At 57.8% G+C, this 26317-nt stretch overlaps 2 protein-coding genes across 2 annotated transcripts; one reads left to right on the top strand and one right to left on the bottom strand.

Moving 5' to 3' along the window:
* The first annotated feature begins 6235 nt into the window (after window positions 1-6235).
* On the top strand, window positions 6236-12348 carry Ccdc9b (coiled-coil domain containing 9B). The gene is made up of 11 exons (XM_042687821.1): window positions 6236-6310; window positions 7109-7219; window positions 7463-7570; window positions 8040-8192; window positions 8283-8408; window positions 8893-9080; window positions 9297-9352; window positions 10269-10322; window positions 10421-10511; window positions 11061-11103; window positions 11191-12348. Exons 1-11 carry the CDS (start codon window positions 6299-6301, stop codon window positions 11689-11691), a joined length of 1443 nt encoding a protein of 480 aa, XP_042543755.1. The 5' UTR covers window positions 6236-6298; the 3' UTR covers window positions 11692-12348.
* Window positions 12349-20437: 8089 nt separating this feature from the next.
* On the bottom strand, window positions 20438-21019 carry Inafm2 (InaF motif containing 2). Its single transcript, XM_042687582.1, has one exon. The coding sequence runs from the start codon at window positions 20918-20920 to the stop codon at window positions 20438-20440; it is 483 nt and encodes a 160-aa protein (XP_042543516.1). The 5' UTR covers window positions 20921-21019.
* Between the last annotated feature and the right edge of the window lie 5298 nt (window positions 21020-26317).

The raw sequence follows: 26317 nt of genomic DNA, 5'->3' as shown, positions 1-26317 counted from the left end.
AGGCACAGGTGAGTGAGGAGGGTGAGGCTCACCCTTACCGAGCAAAGGGCAGTGGGAGGAGGGTGGAGAAGGAGACGGCGATCCTGCCCTTGCCCTTTGTTGCCAAGCCCCAGGCTCAACTCTTAAATCACTGTCCAAAACAAGGAACTATCTGAGAACAGAAATCCCATAGAACCTAGGGACCTCCATTACCAGCTTTCCTCTCTCCCCGATCCTCCTCTCTAAGGCCTCTTGCTCGCACAGTGGTCTCATACGTAGTGAGCATACCCGCTGTCTAAGTCATCTTTGTATTCGTAGCACGCCATTCGTAGGTACCCAAGAAACATTTGGTAATGAATGAAAGGCTGGGGCTTGAACTTAGGGCCTGGGTGCTGTTCCTTTGCTCAGGGCTACCATTTGCTACCACTTGAGCCACAATTCTACTTCCTGCTTTTTTTTTTTCTTTTGGTGGTTTATTGGAGTTACGAGTGTCATGAACTTTCCTGCCCAAGCTAGCTTTGAACTGCAATCCTTAGATATCAACCTCCTAAGTAGCCAAGATTACAGGTATGAGTCACCTACACCTGACTAAGGCTGGAATTATTGTCCAATAAAAACTGTCTTCCATAGCTGGGCACTGGTAGCTCAAGCCTGCATTGCCAGCTACTCAGGAGGCTGAGCTCTGAGGATCATGGTTCAAAGCCAGCCTGGGCAGAAAAGTCCCCAGGAGTCTCTTATCTCCAATTAACCAGTCAGAAACTGGAAGTGGAGCTGTGGCTCAAAGTGGTAGAGTACTAGCCTTGAGCAAAGGAGCTCAGGAACAGCGCCCTGAGTTCAAGACCTACAACTGACAAAACAAACAAAGGTTGGCTTCCTTTTCTGCATTTTATATTTGTGAGGGATTTTTTTCCCCCTTTTCTTGTTGATATAATTTTATCTTTTTTTTTTTCTGGAAGAAGGAAGTGCCCCTCCTGTTCTCAAAATGCTGCTTCAAAACCCAGGACCTCAAAGGCCGCCTCCTCTGTGGCAGGCGGCTTCAGCGACTTCCAGGTTTCTGTGATTCCACCAAGAAGCGCAGGGACCAGGTGAAAGCAGAAGCCATTGTTTCCCTCCCACCTACGAAGAACCTTGTGAACTCCGTGTATTTGAGCCGCAGTGCATTTGGACGGTTAATAAGTAGTAAGGCTCAGGACGTAGCTCGGTGATAGAGCACCTGTCTAACAGTACCGGGCCTCAGGTTTGAACCCCATCAGCAAGGAAGAGGGAGAAAAACATACCCAAGAGAAGTGAAAACCCAGGTCTTCAGAAAGACTTGTGCGCACTGCTCATCATGGCCTTGGGAATAGCTGAAGTTAGATGATCCTTCCCTAAGTGAATTGGGCCTGCATGCAACAGAACGGTATTTAATATCAATAAGGGACGAACTATTGACACACATGTGTCCATTTCCACAGCACAACATGGCAGAGCTCACCGTAATTGCATGATGTAAGAACTGGAGGTGTTGCTTAAGTGGGAGAGGGTCTACTAAGGTGAAGCTGAGTTCAAATCCCAAGTATTGCCAAAATGTGTGTGTGTGTGTGTGTGTGTATCTGTTTGTGTGTGTGTGTCTGTGTGTATCTGTGTGTCTGTGTATGTATGTGTATATGTATATGTATGTGTATATGTGTATGTATGTGTGTCTGTGTGTATGTATGTGTGCATGTGTATGTGTATGCGTATGCATGTGTGTATGTGTATGTGCGTGTTTGTGTATGTGTCTGTGTATGTATGTGTATATGTATGTGTATATGTGTATGTATGTGTGTCTGTGTGTATGTATGTGTGCAGGTGTGTATGTGTATGCGTATGCATGTGTGTATGTGTATGTGTGTATGTGCGTGTTTGTGTATGTGCATCTGTGTGTGTGTGGGTGTGTGTGTGTGATGACAGCAGAGCAGCAGTTACCTGGACTGGGTTTTGTGGACATGGCCACTATCTTGATTGTGGAAATGATGTCACACACACACAGCAAACACCATGTGGTTTACAGCCTGTCAACTGGAGTTCAATGACAACTGTAAACAAAACAAGACAAAACACTCTCAGAAAACAAGTTGAAAAGGGAGGAGGAGATCTCCAGGGTGGGCAAGGAATGATCTGCTAGTGAGGCTTTGCCGTTCTCGGGCTTCAGAGACATGGAGAAGTTGTCTGAGGTCGTCCAGACAAAGCATTGCTAGCTGGAGTTAGTTCAGATTTCGAGCCACCTGCTTCTGGAGCCTGAGAAGCTTTATGGAGCCTCTGACAGACTCCAGCCCGCTTTGGAAGTGTCCTAGGTGAGAGGACTTTGCTTTACGACCAGGCGGGGAGCCATTAGTCTTTTGTGTGCACATTCATTGTCATCATTGGGAGGGCTGAGATGGCTGCGAGGGAGGGCAGAGTCCTAGGAGAAGTTTACAAAGGTGGGGTACCTGCCTGCCCCTCCTCCCCCGTCCAGTCCTCATTGGGCAGAGGGCACCTCCTGTGTCCACTAGCACCTTCCACACCTGCCCTCCAAGCCCTCCTCTTCCAGAAACCTTCTCTTCCCTTCAGAGATCCTGAGGCCACCACCCCTCACCCCTGGCCTTGGACAGGGACCTGAAAAGAGAGGCCTTTGAGTGGGAGGGTTGGGGGGGGTGAAGGGAAGGGTGGGCAATTCTTGTTACTCTGAAGGAGGACAGGGTGATAGCTGGACGGGGCGTTCAAGCCCAGCCTATGCAAAGTTTGCAAGACCCCCATCTCAAACACCAGCTCCGAACAAGAGGGCTGGAGACAGAAGCTCAAGTAGTGGAGGCCTTACCTCTCAAGCTCGAGGCTCTGGGTTCCATCCTTAGGACGGTAGAGAGAGAAACAAGGGGATCGGAGCCCACGAAGGTGGCGGAAGCTGTGCTCTGGGCACCAGGCACAGGATGCAAGTTGCAGATGTGGCGAGAGTCGGGGGGTGAGCCCCTGGCACTGGGTGTGGCGGAGGTGACATTTCTGGGGTGAGGAGCTTCTCAGAGGCCATGGGTGGAGGCGTTTTAGAGGGGCCGTGGACCCTCTCTGTGAGAGGAAGCCAGACACCCAGCATGACAAAGGCAACTGCACCTGCGCAGGCTCAGATGGCAGTGATTTCGTTACCTGTGGCCGTGGCATCCCTTGGTGCTTTCCCTGGTGGGCACTTGTGGGGGCTGCTCTTGCCCTGCCTCCCACAGCAGCCCCCCAACACACCCCAGGACTGAAGTGCTCCCAGCACAGGATGGGTGAAAACCCCCAGCCAGGACCTCCCTGGCCTCGGCAAGGCCTCCTCCCTCTGCCCCTCCTCAGCAAGCCCTGGCCGGGGCTCAGCTTCCGCCCTCCTCCCCACCCCTCCCCAGCCTGTGGGGTTCCCAGGCCCACTTCAGTCCCTCCACCACCGCTTCCTCCAGGCCTTGCTTCCATGAGGCCTTTGTTTGACCTTCGTGCTCTTGCTGGCTTTGTGCCCAGCGGGGGACATCACCTCCTTTTATAGAGGTGACAGAGAGATAAGGGCCACAACTGATAAGGAGGGAGGAGGAGGCGGAGAGGAGAATCTTCCACCTGCCAGGCCCGGTGCCAAGGCTGAGAAGGGAGAGGCTCAGAGCCCTTGTATTCCGTGGCTCCCCGCGCCCCTCCCCCTCCCCAACCGGAAGTGGTGACTAAGCCCTGCTCCGCGCTGCCGCATCCTGCATCCGCTGCAGCCCTGGCCTCCACCGTCCCTCAGTGGCCTTCCTCCCCACGGGCCTCCTTCCCCTTCTTCTCAGATAGGAGTCTGCTGGGCAGTCACCCTGTCCCCAGGGTTGGCTCTAGCTTTGTGCTCCAAATGCCATCAATGACATCCTAAAGACTGGGTCCCCGGCGGGGTGTGGGGTAGGGGGCACTGGCTTGCCCGGGCCGGTGTCTGGGGAATGGAGAAGCAGCCAGGAGGGCGGTCACCCAGGTCCATGCTCTGCGGTGCTGGGCCAAATGGCAGACAGTGAGGACTCAGCCAACCCAGCAGCCGTGGGCCAGCTGGTGAAAGACACGTTAAAATGACAAAAGCAACAAGCGCAGGGCAGGATGCCAGCCGCCTGGCTTCTAGTCTCACGCACAACACGTTGAAGCTGTGCAGCCCAGGCCCTCTCTGGGCTTAAATAAGGCTTTTGACAAGAGGATGACTGCTGGAGTCTGGTGGAGATGGGCGGTGATTGGAATGACAGGCGAGGGACACCCCGGGGAGAAAGAGGCAAGTGCTGCCGCCCCCCAGTGGTAGCACTGAGCAACAGCACCGTGATCTCCTAGAGAATCAAGTGCTAGTTCTCCTGTGGGTCCTCTGTCACCCGCTGCCATGTGAGTGCTGCGTGCATCCTGGGTGGATGAAGGAGACGCACAGCCTGTGGATCGCACGCCCACAGCGTGGCACCGCACCACGCCGGCTCCTCGTTCTCTTTTTCACTCTTTAGGAGCCCACAGGTGGGCATGGGGCCCCAAGGCCCTTGGCACAGCACTCCTGCCCTCTGACAGCCTCTGCCCAATGGGCAAGCCGTCAGGCAAACCGCAGGTTCTGGGGAGAGTGGTAGAATGCGGGGGCAGCTGGGAGGCATGACGCATTGCGTGAGTAACGCTTGGACACGTGGTCAGCGAGCACGGCTCTCTCTCTCTCTGTGATGTGAGTGTTTGGCCCGTGGGCCTCGAGTCTGATGGGGGTGGGAGCCCTCCTGTCTTCCCACAAGGTGAAGGGATGGCCGGACTCCTGCCTGTCCCTGCGGCTCCTGGTCCCCCTGCTGGCTGGGAATGAGGTTACATCTTTCTCCTTAGACCTGGTGGTCCAGGGGCCTGAGTTCCAAAGAAGGTAGAGAGCCTCAGGTCTCCCTTCCAGACAGGGGATCTGGGGGCTTCTGAGCTGAATCACACAGCATGGGGCAGGGTGCAGAGGGGGTGCGAAAAGAAGTGTGTGTGTGTGTGTGTGTGTGTGTGTGCAAAGGTGGGGGGAGCCTGTGTATGGAGCCTGGTGCGTCACTGGTGCTGGGAAAGCAGACAAGTCTGACTCAGTGGGAACATCCGGCAGGAAAGGAGGGGACCACAAGCAGTATTTGCAGGCAGGATGGGAGCTCTGGGCATGCTGGATGGGGTGTGGGGCCAGGAGGGAGACTGGACAGGAAAGGGGCTAAGCGTAGGGATGGGAGCGGGGGGGGGGGGGCCTGGGCAGGGGAGGTTGGGCCTCTGCTCCCTGTGCAGGCTCTGAGGGGGGAGAGAAGGCAGGGGGCTTTTCTGTTCCGTCAGCAGAGGGGAAAAGCCCCCGTGAGGAGGCGAGGAGGCAGACCTGGCTGATTTGGGAAATGCCGCAGGGCCTCCTCTTAGTGTCTGGAAGCCAGAGCCTTGTGATGATGGGACTAGAACCAGGCACTGGGAATACAGATGCCAATCCTGGCACCCCAGCGTTGGACCTAGGCCTGAGCTAGGACAGCAGCCGGAGCCACATGAGGACAATTTCTGGGGAGGTGATCCTGAGAAGAGACACTGCTTCCTCTGGGTCAAAGAGGCTGCAGGGGTCAGCCTCGAAGTGCAAGGCCGAGAAAGGCGCAGTGTGAGGACTCCACAGAGGGAAGGCTTCCGCGGCCCTGAGCTATGATGCTCAGGCCCAAGCAGGCCCTGGCTAGCTTCTTGGTTGCTACCAGTGACTTAACAAACCCAAATGGAGGGCTGGGAAGGTGGCTTAGCGGTAGAGTGCTTGCCTAGCACGCACAAAGCCCTGGGTTCAATTCCTCAGTACCACATACACAGAAAAGGCTAGAGTTGGTGCTATGGCTCAAGCAGTAGAGCGCGAGCCTTGAGCACAGAGAGGCTCAGGGACAGCACCCAGGCCCTGAGTTCAAGCCCTAGGACTGGCAAAAAACAAAACAAAACAAAAAGACCCCAACGTTGACCTGGGGAACTGGCAGGCTGGGAGGGGTTGCTTGAGGTGTGTGCTGCGGGAGTTTTCTTTTTTATAGGTGGGCTCAGGCTGGGGTCCTACTGGGACCAGGCCTCCGGTGTGGCCCGGACCTGTGGTGGAGAACGCCCTGTCCATCTGTCTGGAGATACCAGGGCAGGGTGGGGCAAGGTGCTGGGCCGGCCCAGCTGGCTGCCAGGGCCCTGGTTCTCCAGTGGAAGGGAGGGGGTGGCGGCCACAGTGGTGCTGGCTGGAAGCCCAGAGGCGTCTTTTGTAATCACAACATGATCTCGTGTGCTGAGCCGCGAAGCCGGCAGGGAGAGGCGGACCGAGGCCTGGCTCCGGTGGTTCTCCCGGCTTGCTCTGGAATTCTCTCTGAGGCCCGCCGCTACCATGCACTCAGATGTGAGTGGCATCTTGCCATTGGCAGGGGGCTTCTTGGGGCTGGGAGGAGGCCAATCTAATAAGCAGTCACGTTCGGGAGCAGCTGGGGACAGCCGAGGATGGCCGGGCTGGGGGCGAGGGGGCAGTGATAGGGCAGGTGGAGGGCTGGGTTGAGGTGTCGGCCATATCAGAGACCCGGCAGCCAGCGAAGCCTGCAGGGCCCCGGCCTGCTAGGGCAGGTTCCTTGGCTGGAGCTCCCTGTCTGCCCCCCTCGGCCGGCAGCTCAGGCCTGCAGGGCCAGGCCCGTGGGAGCAGCTCCTTCCTGCAGGCCGGGTGCAGGACTGGGAAGAGGGATCTGGGGCCTGGTAAGCTGAGGACAAGGCTAGCACCTCTTACCCCCACAATGATTCTGGATTTGAGAAGCAAACAGCTCCCCCCCTCCTCGACCTCCTGAATCCCCAGCCACGGCCAGCCGGGCTCTGCTGCCAGAGCCATTTTTAACTCCCATTCCAGGCGGCTCACAGGAGCTCCCTGGAGAGCCCGGGGGAGGGGAGGCTGCTGCGGCCTCCCGGAGCTGCGCCCTGGGTTAGCAGACTTGACTGGAGCCTCCAGGAGGCAGAGACAGACAGGCAAGCCCAGCAGGGACACAGGTGGAGGACTTGTAGCACCACCTCCTCCACACAGCCCTCTTCTCGCCCGTGTGGTCTGATTTTGTGGAGCCCCTTGGGTGGCATGGACAAGGCCAGGTGGATGTGATGGTTGGGGTACCCCTAAAGGGGAGATCCAGCAGTCAGGAGCCTGATTCCCTGCTCTGCATAGGGGTTGCCCAGAACCGAGTCCCCCATGCACAGACAGGAGAAGGACGCCGAGCTGGACCGGAGGATAGTTGCCCTGCGCAAGAAGAACCAGGCCTTGCTACGCAGGTACCAGGTGAGTGGCTGAGGACCCTCCTGGTGGGGGCGCCTGCCTGCCTGCCTGCCTGTGCGGCGGCTACCTGTGGGCACAGGAGTCTGCATAGCCAGGGTTGGAGTGGTCATCGGGTCTGTCAGAAGTTTGGTCAGGGTCTTAGGCACCTCTGATGTCCCACGGGTGTCCCTCTGTGTAGGCCCATCTGTGTCTGTGTCTCTGTGCGTCTGGGGGGCGTGGCCTGCGCTGATCTAGGCCCTCTCACAGGAGATCCAGGAGGACCGACGGCAGGCAGAGCAGGAGGGCATGGCCGTGACCACCTCCGGGCCCCTCCCACCCGACAGCCTCACCGTCACCATCAGCCAGGTCCCTGGAGTAAGCCTCGCCCGAGATGGGGGTGGGGGGGTGGGGGAGGTAAGGGGTGGGGGTGGGGGGGCTCTTGTCCCTCTTCTTCTACCTGCCATTCCGGGAGGGGCCACCAAATAGACGCTTCCTTGTAACTTGTTCTACTCCCACAGGCCTGCACCTATGCCCTAAAAACACAGGCTGCCCTCCCCCGCCCTGCTCCACTCCCGGCCCTGGGCTCCCTGCACAAAGTGGGGGTGGGGGTGGGAAGGAGAAGTCGGGGCTGAGGAGGAGGGGGGTGTCCGCGGGCCATGGGGGATGGTGAGCCATGGCGGCATCTTGGGCGGCGGATAACCTAATGCCATTGGCATGTGAATGCCCACGGAGCCAGCTTCTCCGGCAGCATTCCAGGGAGGGCCCAGGGTGGAGCCCAGGCCTAGGGAACCCCCAGAAGCCCCAGCACCCTAGTCCTGAGGACACAGGCCCCCTCATCCCGCAGGAGAAGCGCGTGGTCAGGAACTGGGCCAGGATCCCCCTGGGACCCGGCATGGACCATGAGGTGCTTGAGGATGAGGAAGCCGAGGGTCACGTGGGTCCGTTCTGCATGGGGGACCGCGTGGAGCTGGCCGTGACCATGGAGAACAAGGCCAAGGTGAGCGTGTGGGTCCTGGTGGCCACTCCCCCACCCCCCACCCCTCCCCACCCCCGGCTCTGCCACAACCCTTACGTTCTCTCTTTCCAGGCCAAACGGATCGTAAGTGAAAAGCCCCCCAGAGCAAGGAACCAGGGCCCAGAGGGGTCGCCCAGTGGGGCCCGGCCCCAGAGCTCCCCTGTGCACACAGCCACCAGCTCCGATTCTGCAGGGAAGGTACGTCTCCCAGAAGGGCTGGGGCATCAGTCAGCGGAGTCAGGCCTCTGTCCCTCATTGGCAGGGATGTGACGTGGGCAGTGACAGCAAGAATGCCCACCCCGAGTCTCCACTTTGGGTGAGGGCCTTGCCACGGCGGGAGGGTGGCAGGGACTGGCCTTGTGCCAGCTGTGACCTCTAGGTGGCAGCAGCCCCCTGTCTTTCCTCTTTGCTCACAGCCTCTGGGTGCCCCTTTACCCCCCGCCATGCTGGGCCAGTCCATACACCAGCAGCGTGTGGTATGGACGGTGCCAGGCAAGGTGCCACCGCTAGCCTAAGGAGATGATGCACAGAGAGGCCAAGCCACGTTCTCCAAACACAGCCAGCATGTCCGGCACTCTAGAGATGATGGGCCACCGTTGAGAGAGGAAGGGGTTGCTTGGTAGAGTTGCTCCAGCCTCCACTCCAGCCCCTTTCCCACCCTGCCGTGTGGTTCTCCTTGCAGGGCACTCGGGATTCCCACCACCTAGGCCCAGCCCCCCGACAGCCAGTGCGGCCGCCCCGGGAGGCAGACTGGGACTATGTCCAGTGGAAGCAGGAAAGGGAGCAGATCGACCTGCTCCGCCTGGCCCGACACAGACATGCACAGGGTGACTGGCGCCACCCGCGGGACCTGGACAAGGCCAAGCCCACGTGGGTGGCAGCGCTAGCAGCCTGCTGGGCTGACGAGCTTGGAGGGCCGGGCTGACCGCGGTGCTGGTTTTGGAGAGAGAGGGCACACCCTGGGCAGGCCCTGGGATCAGGGATGTGTCCTCTGCTCTCAGTGCTAGGGTGGGACCAGGAGGGGCGGAGTCCGTATGGGGCCTGCTGCAGCCACCAGCAACCTCACCCCTTCCTTGATCCACACAGGCTACAGAACTGCAGCAAGCCCAATGAAGACGGTCCAGCCAGGGGCAGCAGAAGGGGTGAGCCAAGACTTGCTCTCCTCTCCCGGCTCTGCCATGTCTTTATACACCGCCCCCCTCTCCTCCCCCCCTTTCCCCCCCTCCGATTGAGACAGGTCTATTCCGTCCAGGCTGGTCTGGACTGTGAGCTCAGCCTCTGGAATGCTGGGGTTACACGTGTGCACCACCGTTCTCGGCTGCCTCCTTCCACTGCCTCCACCTTTTCTTTTCTTTTCGCCTGGCCTGAGGCTTGATCTCAGGGCCTGGGCACTGCCCCTGAGCTGCTCTGTGCTCAAGGCTAGCCCTCTACCACCTGAGCCACCACACCACCTCCAGCTTTTCCTGAGTTGTGTTTTTTTTTGGGGGGGGGGTGGGGAGGTAAGAGTCCCACAGACATTCTTGCCTGGGCTGGCTTTGAACTGCGATCCTCAGATCTCAGCCTCCTGAGAAGGTAGGATTCCAGGCGTGAGCCACCAGCACCCTGCTATCTCCCCACTTTTTAATACTGTTCACCTCCTGCTTTCTATCTCTGTCTCTTGATGTCCTACTTTGTTCAGAGCTGAAAGGAGGCATAGCACATCTTCCTTCCTGTCCTTCCCCTTCTCACACTGTCAGAACCATGCTGCTTGCTGGGGCCAGTCGATGCCTGCCCTGGGGTCTTCAGGATCTTCACAGAAGCTGATACTGATCAGGCTGAAGTCTCAGTGGCTCTCTGGCCTGCTGCTGGAACAGCTTTGTGTATTTCTGGCACCCTGATTCCACAGCCATGGCAGCTGAGGCCCTGCTGGGCTGATCAAATCTCCCCAGGCCCCAGCTCTTTTGGGGAGACAGAAAACCCACAAGTGGATGAGGACTGGTAGCCTCCTGTGCTGGAAGAACCAGGGTTTCTGCTTTAGGTCACCACACTCTTTCCCCGTGTCCCTTGTCCCCTCCTTAGGTCCCAGGACCCACAGGAAGCCACAGACCCCCCTGTTGACCCCTGAAGGAAAAGGTAAGTTGAGAGGAGGAGAGGAACAGGGTTCCTCGGGCTGATGGAGGCCCCAGTGGCGGATCCTCTTCTCTCCTTGACTTGTGGGCCATGTCTTGCAGGTCGGGGTGGACAACCTGGCAGGCCTTGCGTGGCATCAGCCACAGGCAGCAGAGCCCAGGGGAAGGAGAGGCTGACCGGCAGGGCCCGAAGGTAACAGGTGGCTGGGAACAAGAATCAAGGCAGGCATCTAGGCGTCCTCATTTCCGGGACAGGCCCAGATCCAGATGCCTGCTCTGTCCCCTGGGTCCCTGCCTCCTGTGTGACTTGCTGCCTGGCGCTGGCTAATGACAGGCAGAGAAAAGCCACCAGCAGAGGCAGCAAGAGCCCCAGAGGCCCTGGGGGACGCTGGAGTAATTACAGCAGCTCCCTCCCCGGGGGAAGGGTGGCTTTTCCCGGGGCAGTGCAGGCTGGGGCAGGCCTGAGTCCCTGTGGAACTCAAGATGCATCAGGCTGGGCCACGAACAGCAGCTGGGGACCCACCATGGGGCAAGGTAGGTGGCATTCAGAGGAAATGGCTGGGCTTCGGGAACAAGGCCGGGCGAGCGCCCAGGAGCTTCGCTCTGGCTCCAGGCCTGCTCTGAAACCACCGGTTCTAGCGTATTGCTGGATGCATGGGCCCTTGTTGGCTATGGGAAAGGGGGGTCCAGGGAAGTAGGGTGAGGGGCCAGCTGAGGGCCTACACCTGCTGCGTTCCTGCAGGTGGGACCCGAAGGAAGAGAAGGAAGAGCCGCAGGGTGGCCAGGTGGGTACTCGGGCCTCGGATGGGGCATCCTGGGGGCACAAGCCTTGAACTGAGCCGCCAGCTGGTCGGTCTCCCCTCTCATTTCAGGGAACTCCTGCTGCTGAGGAGGAGCATACACAGAGGCAGAGCAAGACAGAGCCAGGCAGACTGGAGACACCCCCAGCTTCCAGCCCAGTCCCAGCGTCCCCAAAGCAGCCGGCAGGGGAAGCAGGAGTCTCGGCCGCCCTTCCAGCCCCTGGCTCTCCACAGACACCTGACTTGGCACCTCTCGACCTGTCTCTAGGAGGAGCCAGAGAGGGCGCATGCGTGCTCGGTCCAAAGTCAAGCCACCAGGAAGGTCCAGGGGCCTGGCCCGACGGTCCTGAGCAGCAGCCCCTGGGGCGGAATGACCCCCAGCCCGGGCTGCAAGTTCAGACTCCTCCTGAGTCAGAGAGGGAAGCAGGGGTCTCAGAGCCCAGAGAGGATAGGGCTGGGCCTCCGCAGAGCCTGGCCCCTCGAAATAGGCCTTCCAGAGGGACGGGGCAGAGAGGGAGAGGCCCGGGTGCGAGGAGCAAGACAGGGGGGCCTGGTCCTCCAGGAAAGTGCTGAGCAAAGCTCCTGCCGTGGGGAGTCAGCCTGGGACAGAGGAGGGAGGCACTCAGTTAAGTGTCTTCTGAGGGACCTGGGTCCGGTTGTGGGTGGTTTGTGTCCATCTGGCTGAGCAGCGTGGCTAGCTGTCCAGCCGGGCACCCCGTGAGGGCAAGGAGGCTCATGTGGCCCCTCCGGGCCGCTCCCCATGCACACAGGGGTTTTTGTTTTTCCTGTGTGAACACGGTCCCCGGTGTGCAGACATTCTGGTATTCCTGACCCAAGTCTGCCAACTGCCAGGTCGTGACTTCAACAGCACTCGCCTCGGGCTAAGCCCAGCCCCCGTGTACATGCAGTTTCTGCTTCCTCGGTTCCAGGCGGACAGCCTGGCTAGCAGTCCCTTCTCCGGCCTGTCCCAGGATGGCCACGCAAGGGGCAGTCCCTGGTTCAAACACCACCGGCCTGCTTCCTCGCACTATGGACTACAAGGCTGAGAGCCAGGGAGGTCTCACTCTGCCAGGGCCCGGCCTGCGAGTAGAGCTGGGGTCTTCTCTGGAAAGAGATTCCCCCTCTCTGACAAGGGGAGGGCTCCCCGGACCTCAAGCAGAGTGGGAGAGCTCCCTGGCGGGCAGACCCCTTCCCACACCCAGGTCAGACATCACGTGCACCCCGAGTGGAGATGAGGGCCTGGCCCAGCCACCCAGGGTCATTTCCTGCCCTCTCCTCTTCCCTCCCCCCTCCCCCACACACTCCCCAAGCAAGTGACAAGCAAGAACTCAGAGGGACCGCAACTGCAGCTCCAGCTCCGGAAGACATCAGGACTTGTTCCCCACCCCCCAACTTAGTCCTCATTTCAGCCCCTCCCCTGAGGCCCACGGCTGGTGAATTATCCAGACTCTGCACAAGCTGTGGCTCCCTTTCAACAAACATTTCAGTAACCAGCCAGTGGGCGATGGTGACTGCCGGCCCAGCCCTGCCCAGCGAGAGGGAGGAAAGCGCCCCACCCCAGGCAGTGAGGCCGGACCCTGGGAGCTGTTCCTAGCTGTAGGTGCCTGGTAACCTGGGGCAGGACGCTGGCTGGGGGAGATGACCGGGACCCAGCCCCCTCTGCCTGGCAGACAGCGGTGCCCCTGTGGATCCTCTTTGGAAGAGCCCAGGGAGGGCCTACAGGGTGGAGTCCCCATCTGGGCTTTTTGATGGGCTGTGGACCTCACCCCATGGCCTCTACTTGGGGAAGGGCCTCTCTTCGGCCCAGCTTGAAGGACTCTGCAGGAGTCGTCATGAGAGGAGTGGCTCAGGTTCAAACACAGTAGGTCTGGGGAGAGCCGGGAAGTCCGCATTTCCATAATGGACCTCGGCTCAGGCTTAGGCTGCTGATTCCTACAGAGGCAGCGGCAGAGTCTGGACTCTGAGAGTGGGTTTCTGGCTATGCGGTAGAGTCGGGTGGGAAGCAGAGGCGAAGAGGAAGCTAGCCAAGGGGTGCACTGAGTGAAGGGGTGAAGAGGTTACCGTGGGGTCCATCAGAAACATTTCTAGGCCAGGGACACGCCTGGGTCGGGTGGCGGCTACAAGCTCAAGTCAAGTCTCTTGCCCCTCAATCATACACACGTATGCGTGCACACATGAACACATGCGTGCATGCATACGTACATTCATCCCTACATGTATGGCTTTGGAGTGTGCCGTTCACCTTGTGGCTTGTGACTCCCAAAGGCAGGCGCTGGGCAGGCCCAATACTGGAACGCGGATGTCTCCAGAAATGACTAGCCTGGGGACGGACTGGGGTGGGGGGCGGGCGGTGCTGCTCCAGTAGTTTGGAGCAGGCTAGGCCTTAGAAAGCTCTGATGGGCTCGATCTGAACCCTAGGCCAGTCATTTGGCAGCGGGGTGGCCTTGGCCAGTTGTAACCTCTATGGCCTCAGTCTCCTTATCTACAAAACGAGGCTGAAGAGCAGAGTGTGGGAAATATACACAGCGCAAAGGACTCTGGGAGCAGCCTGGCCCACAGAAGGCCCTTGGTGAATGAGCTAAATAAATGAAGTGGCCGTGTGGTGTGATCTCCTGTGTGTCATCTATGGTTTCCTTTACCTTCTCTTCTGCCCTCATCTGCACTGGAGGAGGAGATCAATGCTCTACCAGGGAAAAGAGGGATGGTTTATAACACTCATATCCCCTCCCTAGTGATCTACAGGAGTCTGATGCTTGGTGAAGTGCTGGAGGCGTGTTCTTGCCTTCAGACCCATCTTCTAACTTGGCATGCTGGCTCTTGAGCCGAAGGGTTCCTTTCCTCTTCTGTTTCTATCAGGAGCGGTCTTACAAACTTATACCATAGGTTTTGTTTCTTTACTATCTTCCCCTAGAAACCAGCTCCCCTCTATGGAGTTTGCTCTGTGCCTCTCAGACTCGAGTTTTACCCTGAAAAGAGCATATCACGATTTGTGTTTTCTTGTGTGGCCACGTGGGCATTCTTGCAAGCCGGGTCACCGACCAGGGCGCAAGCCTGAAGGTCTGACCGTGAGTCACCTCCAGCTCTGCCTCCAGCCTCAGGGGCAGGAGCATCAACAACACAGGGCAAAAATTCTTCCTGGTCACGTGGGGCTTGTTTGGGGGACAAAACAGGAGAGGTATCAAGAGAAAAGACTAAAAATACCATCTCCTCCTGCCTCTGTGTCATCTATCAGTGTCCACAGACCTTGCCAGCATCGTCCACGCCGGGGTTATCAGGGCTCCCGAGGAAGGACAGATGGTGGGGGTGACCATTACCCCACTTCGGGCGCATTTCAGGGCTGGGAAGGGCAGGGAGATTAGCTAGCAGGAAGCACGCAGGGACGGGAAGGAGGCTGCTTTCTCTCAACAAGGCTGGGTCCACACCACAGCCCTCATTAAGCACCCGCCTGACGCCAGGGAAATGAAATAGCACAGGCCTGGCACCACCGGGAACAAACGTCGCACCCGATGCTCCTTTTAAGGACTGGATGGAGCTTCAGCAGGCTGGGGCGGGGCAGGAGGTGAGGTACACACATCAGTACCTTTCAGGGAGAAGGAGGGGGACTCTCTGGCCTGCCTCCCTCTTAACAAGCTCTCTAGGGCAACTTCTCCAGCAACTGTCAAAAATAATGGGCAAGGTAGGATTTTTTTTCCCTCCTCTCACACACCCTGGGGACACACAGTGCTCCCCCCCCCCCCCCCCCCCGGCCCCAAGCAGGGCGGCTGGCTCCAGCCAAGAAAAAGATCGAAAGTCACCTTGATAACCAGCTGTCAAAACAGAAATATCCTGCCGGGCACGGGCACCCCACGGCTCAAGCCTGTCATCCTAGCTACCAGGACACTGAGATCTGAGGATCATAGTTTGAAGCCAACCTGGGCAGGAAAGTCTGTGTGACTCTTATCTCCATTTAACTAGGAAAAAAAAAAAAAAAGCCAAGTGATAGGGAGTGCTAGCCTTAAGCAGAAAAGCTCAGGGAAAGTACCTAGGTCCTGAGCCATGTCCCAAGATTGGCACAAAACAAAACACAGAAATATCCGAACCATGGGCTGGGCGCTGGTGGCTCACACCTATAATCCTAGCTACTCAGGAGGCTGAGAGCTGAGGATCATGGTTCAAAGCCAGCCTGGGCAGGAAAGTCCGTGAGACTCTTATCTCCAATAAACCACTAGAAAACTGGAAGTGGCGCTGTGACGCAAGCGGTAGAGCGCTTGCCTTGAGCTGAAGAGCTGAGGGACAGCGCCCAGGCCCAGAGTTCAAGCCCCACGACCGACAAAAATAAAAAAAAATATATATATAGATAGATAGATAGATAGATATAGATATAGCTATATATATACATCTGAACCGTAAGTTATAAAGTCACAGGGGAAGGCTAGGCCTGTGGTTGTCTGAGAATCTCCTAGAAGGCCAGGCTTCCTTGGATGCCCATTCTGTTGTTCTGCGGTGGCATGGTGTGCCATGCTCCCAGCTGCTGCTGCTGCCGCCGCCACTACCACCGCAGCTGGTTGGGACACCAGGGGCCCATCCGCACCTCCCTCTTCACAGTTCTTTCCATGCATCATCTCCCCAATGGTTCAGACATGTCCTTGAAAACATATTACCCCAGGCACTGAGGGTATTACTTAGAATCTTATTGTAATTTAACTGCCAAACGACTGCAAGATCAGAAAGCTGAAATGAAGAAATCAGAGCTGTTTAGCACAGGAAGTTTGTGGTGAGCGTGAACTGATCGCTTCTCCAGCTGACCAGGCATGGGGAGCTGGCCGGGTTTCCTCAACTCCCATGCCGGGTGCCAGGACTGCATCCTCTCCAAGGATGGACAGCCTGGTAGATTCTGGGTGTGTGACAATGAGAGACTCTTCTTGTTTTTGTTTTTAAATTAGCTACTAGAGGGCTGGAAGAGCACGGTGCAGGCTTTCTGGCAACGGCAAACCACAGGCTATGTCTGTAAGTGAAACAGATGTGACCCAAACAACAACCACCCCCCAAAAAAACCTGTCAACAGAGCAGCTATTTTTATAGCTCCATGTTGGGCGGGAGCAGAGCGGAGGATGAATGGGTCATGTGGACCCTGTTAAGCCCCGTAAGCACTGCGTGGAACATGGTCACAGATTTCTGGAACCTCGAAGGGCAGGAAAGCCAGGCCTCAGTTCCTCCAGTTGGAAACAAAGAACTGAGGACGGAGGCGAAGAGCAGCTTTGAGCTGTCACGGACCCAGACTCGATGATACGCCGTGGATGCAAGTTCTCACATCATGGCTGATCCACCCAACACGGCGATCTGCACATTTTGAGCCCCTAACGACTGCTCTGTGCCAGCCACTGAGAACTGGCCATGAGAAATGGCCAGGGCCAGTGAAGCCCTCCCTCCATTCAGGGAAGCCCCCCCCCCCAAGAAAAACCCCAAAGTACACTTGTCACCCTTTTGTTACTGAACTGCAATTCCAGAAATACCTCCATTGGGGCAGAGTAGCTGCGATAGCCCTAGAGTTCCAGACCTGACCTTCTGGTCCTCCTTAGAGACATGTAGGAACAAGTAGACACTGTGCATCACAAAATAGGATATAAATACTTGACTGAAGAGCACACTGTCTTAGAATTCCCCAGTGAAAACTGAAAAAGAAGGTAGATAGAGAAGCTTCCAAAACCACATAGAAACCTACAGCTGTTGGCAAGAGAAATGTTTCTTATGCTTAAAGCGACAGCGAGACACTTTCCAGCACGGGATAATCCATGGAGGAAAGAGAAGCTAGCCCTCACCAGCCAGTCCGAAGGGCTCCCCGACCCCGCGTCTTCTTAAAATAAACCCCCACTTTCCAAAGAGAATTAATTGTCTCTTTTCTTCAGGTCTGCACATGGAAACTTCTACTAGAAACAAACACCTAGTAATAGTCTTGGACAGCTCCTGTGCAAAGGTCCTGGAAAGAACCAATCCCCTTGGCATGGGCCTTCCTGGATTAAAACGTGAGGATGGGTGAGTTGTAGTCCTCTCCTTGCCTTTGCAAAGAAAGCGCTTCTGACCACTGTTCCAGGCCAGCCAGGCTCTGCTCTAATCGGCAGCCGGCAGGCTCCTGCTGTACCGACTGCTGGCTGTACCGGACGACGTGCGAAACCTGGGGCAGAAAGGAGGGGCTGGCTCCAAAGAGCCTGGGAACTTTCACTCCCGCTCTGCTCTGCCTTACCAAGTCCTTCCACACAAAGCCATTGTGTAGGCTGAAGAGGGGAATAAAGGGAGGGCGGCCTTTCTCCGGGCCTCCCCGCAGACTACACGGTGGAGTAAAAGCACGGCGCCTACCCCCCCACCGCTCCGCTGAAGGGCGGCCTCAGGGGGCCCACCAACACGGGCTGCTCACTCCCGAATGACACTGGGCAGCATTGTCTGATAATGAGCTGAGCTCAATTGCTTACCATGTATTTTGCAGCATAACTAATCCCTAATACTTGTGCTTTTCACCCACAGGTCTCTTTTTGTTGGCTTTAAGGGGAGGAAGAAAGAAAGAAAGAAAGAAAAAAACCCCACCCTCACCTTTGAATCAACCCACACCTCTCAGCGGTGTTGTGAGCACAGAGCTGGGCTGGAGCAGCCCAAGTGCAGGCGTTGGTCCTTCCCAGAGTCAGTACTTCGGGGTGGGGGTGGGGGAGTGGAGGGGAGAGTGGAGGAGGGGCAGTAGTTTGAAGGTGAGAACAGACAGCCCGTCCAGCACCACTTGGCCTCTCCTCCCAGCTCAGACCGCTAAATGTCTGGATCAATCTTAGTTGTCACACTTACTGGTCCTTTAGCTAAGTAGCTGCTTAGTCCTGCAACGCAGAACTTGTTTGCAGTGTTTGAGGTTGGCAAAAGGTGGCTAGGCAGGTATCACAGTCCTCAGAGCCCTGCCGCCTTCCTGACTAAGATGAATCCTGCCACCCTTCACTAATCTATTCAGCGGAGCCACTGGGCACCCAGGGCAGCAGAGAAATTGCGTTTTCCTCCTGAGCCTATTTGTCACCAACCCGTCCACCACATCCCAGCCCAGCCCCCCCCCCCCCCCCCAGTCCATGAGAGTCGGTCGCTCACACAGGCTTAGGCAGAGTTCTTAGAATGTATTTTTGTTCACCTGAAAAATAAAACTTTTAAAAAATAGACAGGACTTTTTGAGTACAGGTATATCTTGAATGGCTGAATTATAAATAATGTCTCTGGTCATGTTCACAGCGAGGGCTGGTACGAATGTCCCAATTCCAGGGAAGGCTTTAGACCCACTGGTGGCCTCACCAGGCGCTTTGATTCATCCCAAAGTGGATTGAAACAGTCCAGAAAAGCAGGGGACAGGGCACCGATTCCCAGATGCTCTCCTTTGAGTCCAGAGATCAATTTACAAATTATTAAAATATATAGGACTAAAAATTCACACCGTAAATATAAATTACAGGCTATTATTGAAGTTATAAAGTGGCATTTCATATTTCTTCCCCCAGTCTCTCAGCAAAAATATTTAAAAAGGCCTGGTGGGCTTTTTAAAGACTGAAGACCTAGTGAGCTGCTAAGAAATGTCCTCTAAGCCCAGAGCCCTCCGGGAGCGGCCAGCCTGCCGTTGGCTGGGGCAGCTCAGTTGCTATTTTCTTGCCCACAACAGGACATGGCTTAGAGCAAGGCTGTAGTCCTGTAAACTTGGATCAGAGCTAACTGGAGTGCAGGCCAGAAATCTGGAAAGACAAACGGTCTCAGGACTCAGGTGGATAAGTTCTCTGTTTTTCTTTTTTAAGTGCTTCATTTCCCAAAAAAGGAAACACCAGGGGTTTGATATCTTGTCACTACCCACACTCAATTGCCTAAAAGCAAGTGGCAGAAGGAAATGGAATCCAAATTGAGGAAGTATAATTCTTGCTGCCCCAGAGCTATCCGTATGTCATTTCCCTGATGCGCGGGCCTCCTCTTCTACAAAATTACAGGCCACGTTTAAGTGGGGCTTATCAGGATCGAGGACAAGCCAGTCAACTTCCTGGCTGCTCTCTTCTCTGGCTATCCGAGCACAGTCCTGAGTGCGAATCCCATCTTTTGACCTTTCGGATTCTACCGCAAAACCCCAAGCCAGAGGACGGGATCAAAGCTCTAGTTTCACAATGCCTTTGTCACAGGCTCAGGAAAGGGGAGAGGCAAAAGTGAACGAGGCAAGATCTTAAGGAGCAAGAAGTAACATAAGACACAATCTGGAACTAGACAAGATCTGGAGGAGCAGAAAGGAAAAAATTAAAATTAAAAAAAAAAAAAAAACACCACCACACTTGCCAGCCCGTCTCCGCACCAGTGCTTGCTCTTCCTAAAGGAACTCTGTGCCGAGCTGGGAAGCTCAGGATTGAGCAGCACTGCTCTTTGCCTTCTGTCCCTGGCTCTAATCCAGACACTCAAGACTGACAGGAAGCCACTTCTGGGGGAGGGGGCACCAGGGTGGGAAGAGGAAAAGGCCCAGTGCATTTCCCACCCTCTGCTGCGACTCCTTCCGGGTCTCCTCTGTCATGTCAACCCTCTTAAGGATCATTCTACTCTTGTGTAAGAACATCATTAACCTATCTTTCTGACCTAGGAGGGGAACAGGGGAAAAGCAAGGGTGGGTGATGGAAAAAATAAAAAGTGGATGGGGGGGTGCCCTTCTGGGCTAGGTGCACTTCGGGGGACCAGCGGACAGACCCCTAAATCAGAGTCGGGGTACAGTCAGAAGCTACCCAGAAGCAGGGGGGTGGGGGGGTTGGGGGGGATACATGGAGTTCTGTATGATAGCTACCAGTGCATGTGTCCACGGCTATGTACAGGGATCTATAAGTCAAATGCATGTCTGGCCACTCCAACGGGGTGGACGTACCTGAGCGCCACTACTTTTGGGTGCCCTCTACCCTTTCGAGAGCTCCAGCTTATTTAAAAAGAAAGAAAAAGAGAGAGAGAGAAAAAAAGTGCCCCTAACAGCTCCCTCCTTCCCCTGAGTCTCGGGGGTGTGTGTGTGGGGGGGGAGAAGGCCCCAGTCACCCCCCTTTGCACGTCGGATACACCAGAGCGCGCGGCGCACGGCCTCCCCCCCTCCCCCGGCCTCCCTCCCCGGCGGCCCCGGGGCCCGGGCGCACGCAGCGCGGTCGGTGGTCGCGGCGGTCCGGTGGCTGCCGGCCCCGGGCCCCAGGGCGCGCTGGCGCCGGCCGAGTGCGTGTGTCCGGGGAGGGGGGGGGATCGGCGGGGAAGGGGAGAGGGGAGGGGGTCCGCTCCCGCGCGGGGCTCCCCGCCCGGTGCTGCCGCGGGGGGAGGGCTCGGACCTTCACCGGCTCCGGGGCGCCTCGTCGTCGTCGTCGTCGTCCCGGTCGTCGTCGTCGCCCGGCCCCCGAGGCCGCTCCAGAGGCCCGGCCGGCGGGCCGTGCGCGGGGGGCTCCGGGGCGGCGGGCCGGGCCGCCTGCAGCGGGGGCGCGGCGCGCGGCGCCTCGCGGCGGGACGACCGGGTGGTGTTGGGCCCCGCCGCCGCCGCCGCCGCGGCCCCCGACGTCCCCGACGGGCCGGTGGCGTTGGCGCCGCCGGGGGGCGGGCCCGCGGCGCCCCCCGAGGTCCCGGCGCCCACCGGCTGCCAGATGAGGCTGTAGTAGACGGCCAGCACGATGGCGGCCAGCGACACGGACAGCACGTAGGCGAACACGGTGGCGAGCCGGACCCACTTCTTGTTGGTCTTGGCCGCCATCTTCGCCTTCTTGTCCCCGGTGTAGGTGGCCGGCTTGCCCCGCTCGGCCGGGCCCGCGTCGCGCTCCTTCATCGGGGGGCCCCGGCCTTTGCCCCGGTGCTCCACGGCCCCGGCTGGAGGGGGGGCCTGGCGGCCCGCGAGCCCTGGGCAGGGGGCGGCCCGGCGCCCCGGGCTCCCGGCGGCTCCGCGCTCCGCCGCGCTCCGCTCCTCGCGCCGCCCGCCCGCGGCCCGCCCGCCACCGCGTCGCCGCAGCCGCTCGCCGGGGCCTGCGCCCGTCACCGCCGCCAGCGCCGCCGCCGCCGCCGGCCCGCCAGCTGCTTCCCCGCCGCCGCCGCCGCAGCCACCGCAGCCGCCCGGCTCCGCGTCCCCATCCGCCGCCGCCGCCGCCGCCTGCCCCGGCCGCTCGGTCTCCAGTGGCCGCGGAACCGCGCGCTCCGCTCCAGCCCGGCTCCCCCGCCTCGCGCGCCGGCCTGGGGGCGGGGCCCGCGCGCCGGGGGCGGGGCCCGCGCGCCGGGGGCGGGGCTGCGCGCCGGGGGGCGTGGCGGCCTCTTAAACCGGCGACGCCGCGGCCCGCGAGCGCCGCGCGGGGAGCCGGGGGCGGGCGGAACCCCCCCCCCCCCCCCCCCGCGGCATCGCCCGCTTACGACGCTGTGCGAGGCGCCCGGCTCTTAAAGGGGGCGACAACCGCCGAGGCCCGGCGCGGGCGGGCGCGGCGGGGTCCGAGCCCCGAGCGCTTCTTTAAAAGGGATCGGGCGCTGCGCGGGGCGGGGCGACGGGCTGACAGCGGGGCGTGGCCTGGTCGGGGCGTGGCCTAGTCGGGGGCGGGGCTGGTCGGGGGCGTGGCCGGGCCGGGGCCGGGGGCGTGGCCGAGCCGTGGGCGGGGCCGGGCCGGGCCGGGGCCGGGCGCGGTCCTCTCGGGCCCCCCGCCGGCTCCGCCCCGGGGCTCCGCGGGCGCCGGCCCCTCCGTGTAGACCCGCGTCCCGCTCCGCGCACCCCGCTGGAGGCCGTCCCGGGCCTCGGCCTCGCGTCCGCGGCGGCCAGCCCCGGGCCCGGGAGCCCGCGGAGGCCACGCCGGCCGCGCGCCCCCCACGCGGTCCCGGGGCGCACGGCGGGGCTCTCTCGGGTGACTCGGGTGTGGCTTTGGCTTGCACCCCAGGGGCCCCGGGGCCCGGGCCGGTGCTTGCCCCTTGGGCCCCAGGGCGCCCCGCGCCCGCTCCGCGTGGCGGGTCTTGAACTCGGGGCCTGGGCGCTGTCCCTGCGCTCTGCAGCTCCAGGCGAGCGCTCCACCGCCCGAGCCACAGCGCCACTTCCGGCTTTCTAGAGGCTCATTGCAGACAGGAGTCTCACGGACTTTGCTGCCAGGGCTGGCTTTGAACCGCGATCCTCAGTCGCCGGGATGACGGGCGTGTGCGCCCCTCCTCCTTTCCAGAATGTCCAGCTCCCTCCTCCAGAATCTTATCTCCTGTGTTCCCCGAGCAGCAGCCTGGACCGCCAGGGTGTCTGAGTGGGGGGGGGGCCCTTGGTGGGGGCCGGGGCCGCGGTCCCCGGGGGAGTCTGGGGCCGGGGGACCCTCTCTGCCGCCTGGCCCACTGCCCCTCCTCCTCCTGGACCTTTGACCTTAGACCCTCCCCTCTCCATGAAGTCTTAGGGTGCCTGGCCTGCTGGACCACAGGCCGCCCTAGGCACTGATGGAGGCTCAGGGGCGGCTCTGCCTTTCCATGGAAAAGCCTGCCTCTTCTGAGAAACTTCAAGTCCACTGGGGCTTGCTTATTGCCTTCTGTGGGCTGAGAGGGTCAAATAACAATAACAACAACAACAACAACTCACTCCCTCACCCTGCTCCCAGATCAGCCAGAGCTGGTCTTGAAGGCAGCCTGTGGAGCTAAAATCCCTGCATTGGCTCTGAAAGTTGTCCTCTAGCCTCCACCTTGCTCTGTGTGGCCTTCCTGGCATACAACTACCCCAAGACAAATTTTTTGGGGTTGGTTGTGGGGCTTGAACTCTGGGCCTCGGGACTGTCCCTCAGCTCTTCAGCTCAAGGCCGGCGCTCTACCACTTGAGCTACAGCACCACTTCCGGTTTTCTGGTGGTTTATTGGAGATAGGAGTCTCAAGGTCTCTCCTGCCCGGGCTGGCTTCGAACCGCGATCCTCAGATCTCAGCCTCCTGAGTAGCTAGGATTACAGGCGTGAGCCACCAGCACCTGGCTCAAGGCGAATTATTCTTAAACATTTGGCGTGAGACCGAAGCTTCCTTTGATCCCCTTTCTGGGATTCACACCATATTGTTTCTCCATATATTTGGTGCACATTAAACTACTTTTTAATTTTTATTTATTTTTTTGCTTGCTTTCCAGCCTTGTAGGAAAACAGCATGTCACTCTTCTCTACTAAAAAAGAGTACCACACTGAAGCTTTTAATTCATGCCTCTGGCTCTAGTCCTTCCCAGTGCCAGATTCTTTAACCTGTCATCAATATAAGTCCTATTTATTATCTGGCTTTACATAGTGTCTTTTACCCCTGCAACTCAAAATGCTTTCAGATATAATTGAGCCTTGGTCTCCCTGGTGCCTGAGCCATTAAGAAACCATTAGTGAATTCCAGTTATAGGCTACTAAATGGCCCCCTAGTGGTCTGAAGGTGAAAATGCTTCTCTAAGTGCCTCCCCGCCCAACTCCCCCCACCACCACCAAGGGTGGGCAGGAACTAGAGAATCAAGGCAGCTTGGTGACAGAATGAACTCAAAAAGCCGTCGTTTGTGTCTGTCCCCCTGGACCCTACAGCCTCCTCCCGCATAACATCCCGTGTCTGATGGCCATGCCTGATTATCTTCTCCCAGAGGAAGCCCTTTTAGCGTTTGGAAAGTTTTAAGCAATTATAACCACAGCAGGAGCCACGCCCTCAGTATGTGCTGGCTTCAGTCTTAAAGCAGTGTGTCAGGTAGTTACCATTTATGTTCATTTTATAGAAAAAACTGCTTCAAAGGAACTCCACCAAGGCCACAGGGACTTCAACCCGAGTCTTTCTGACTTTGGAGCCTTGAACCCTTGATTCCTGTTCTAGACGAAGACACAACCAAACCTTCTCTCTGTAGTGGATATTGTGGGGTTCCACCCAGGCCACTCACATGATGAGGTACCCCTGCCGGGTTTAGTGGCTCACGCCTGTAATCTGATCTGCTCAGGAGGCTGAGATCTGAGAACCGTAGCTAGACAGGGCAGGAAAGTCCAAGAGATTCTTATCTCCAATGAACCAGCAAAAAGTTAAAAGAAGAGCTGTGGTTCAAGTGATAAAGTTCTAATCTTGAGAAAAATGGCTCAGGGACAGAACTCAGGCCTAGAGTTCAAGCCCCAGGCAAAAAACAAAACAAAACAAAAACAAAAAACAAAAGTCACATGGGTCCTTGGTTCAAGTGGGAAAAACATCCGCCAACTAGTCCAGTGTGCACATCCTCCCAGCTGATGTCAGCGTTCCTTTCAAGTAAAAACGATGCTCCACGGGGGAAGGGGTGAGTTCGGATCACAAGCTGTCACACCAGGGAGCTCCCAGGAGAGCCCAGATCCTTCCATGCGCAGTGGAGCGCTTCCCAGTTAATCATGCGGAATGGTAAAAATAGACACTTCCAAGGGTCAAGATTTAATAGAACTTGACAATATGTGTTGCTTTGTTAAGGATATTCTTAAATAGAACTGACTTTTCTTCCTGCTTCCAATGCCCCCTCTTCCTTCCTTTCTTCCTCCTCCTCTTCCTTCTCTTCCCCTTCTTCCTCCTCGTCTCTTCTTTCCTTTCCTCCTCCTTCTTTCTCTTCCTCTTCCTGCTCACCCACATTTCTTTAAAACGTTAAAGAGACAAACAGGACTAGGGGCATGGCTCATGTGGTAGAGTCTCTGTCCAGCAGGTTTGAGGCCTTGAGTTCAAAAGCTAGTGCTGTCCCGTCCTCCCCCAAAAAAGTTAAAAAGGCAAATAACATCTTAGTATTATTCTGAAGATAATGTTGACCTTCTGAAACCCTGCCGCAGTCTGCAGAGCACACACTGAGCGTTGCTGAGCTCTATGCAATTAAAAGAAACCAAGGCTGGAAGTGGAGGTTGCTGGGCCGTGTGGACGCAGTGTGCACACCCAGACCCTGACCTGGGGTCCGGCCCCTGGGAAACGGAGAGGGCTCCCCAGTGCTGTGGACATGTGGTAACCCTCTCCCCATTGCTTCCCCAAACAACGCTGGGAACTCAAGAGTTCCAGGAGACATCTGAGCTCAGGCTCCTGCCTACCCAGGAGGCTGAGAGGTAAGGATCTGGGTTTGAAGCCAGCCTGGGCAGGAAAGCCCTCAGGAGATTCTTATCTCCAGTTAACTATCCCCCCCCCCAAAGCAGGAAGTAGAGCTGTGGTTCAAGTGGTAGAGCACCAACCTTGAGCAAAAAAGACTCAGAGACAGCACTCGGGGTCCTGAGTTCAAGACCCAGGACCAGCACACGCATGCTTGTGCACACACCCACAAACACACACATGCACACACACACACAAATAATAAATAAAACTAAAAGGAGACACTGGTACCTGGCCTAGCACGGGTCTTTCAGTACAGTGGCCCAAGGTAAAAAGCTGCACAGGCTCATGAGCTGCAGCAGGTAGCTTGGCTGGCTGGAGAGAGGCTTAGGGAAGTAGGGGAAGAGTAGCAACAGGAATACTTGGGGAAGGAAATGGATGTTATCTATGGTCCTGGGCCCGGAGGAAGATGTAACAAGAAACTGCATCTTTCCTGCTAGTAAGTACAGAAGCAACACGTTGGCTCCTTGGATTTCCACCCCTGAACTTCCCTAGCGAATCACAAATGAGGAATCCAACGCTTGGGATCTGCCACAAACCACTGGCAAGGGAGCAAGGGAGCCTGGGCCTCTCTCAGCGCCGCCTCTGACCCTCCCGCTTCCCACTCACCAGCTCAAGGTCCACCCCTCCCCCAGGCAGGCTCTGCAGCGTGCCCAGCAGGGGCCATCCTCGCCCTTCCACCGTGGGGGGGAGGGCGGCTGGATGGGCTCCGTGCCTTTGGGGTGGCCCCACTCAGCTCAGCCTCCAGCCCAAGGCTGCTTCCCCTCCCTGGGCAGAAGCTGACTTGCCTGGATTGCTCCATGCTCATTTCAGCTACTATTTGCATAATAGTTTTCTTGTTTAATGTGTCAACTCACAGTGTTAATAACTTTTTTTTAATGAGGCAGAATCTTGCTGTATCCTCCAGGCTAGCCTCTAACTTCTAGGCTTAAGGCACCCTCTACTTCTAGCTCCTAAAGAGCTGCGACTATAAGGATGCACGCCCATGCCAGGCAACCTACATGACACCTTTGATTTAAAAGAGAAAAAAAAAAAAAACGACGCTGGTGGCTCTCGCCTGTCATCCTAGCTACTCAGGAGGCTGAGATCTGAGGATCACCGTTCAGAGCTAGCCCAGGCAGGAAAGTCCATGAGACTCTCATCTCCA

This window comes from Dipodomys spectabilis, unplaced genomic scaffold, assembly GCF_019054845.1.
Source record: "Dipodomys spectabilis isolate Male_0828 unplaced genomic scaffold, ASM1905484v1 ptg000108l, whole genome shotgun sequence".
NCBI classification, from domain to species: Eukaryota; Metazoa; Chordata; class Mammalia; order Rodentia; family Heteromyidae; genus Dipodomys; species Dipodomys spectabilis.
This window is presented reverse-complemented; position numbering and strand designations above follow the sequence as displayed.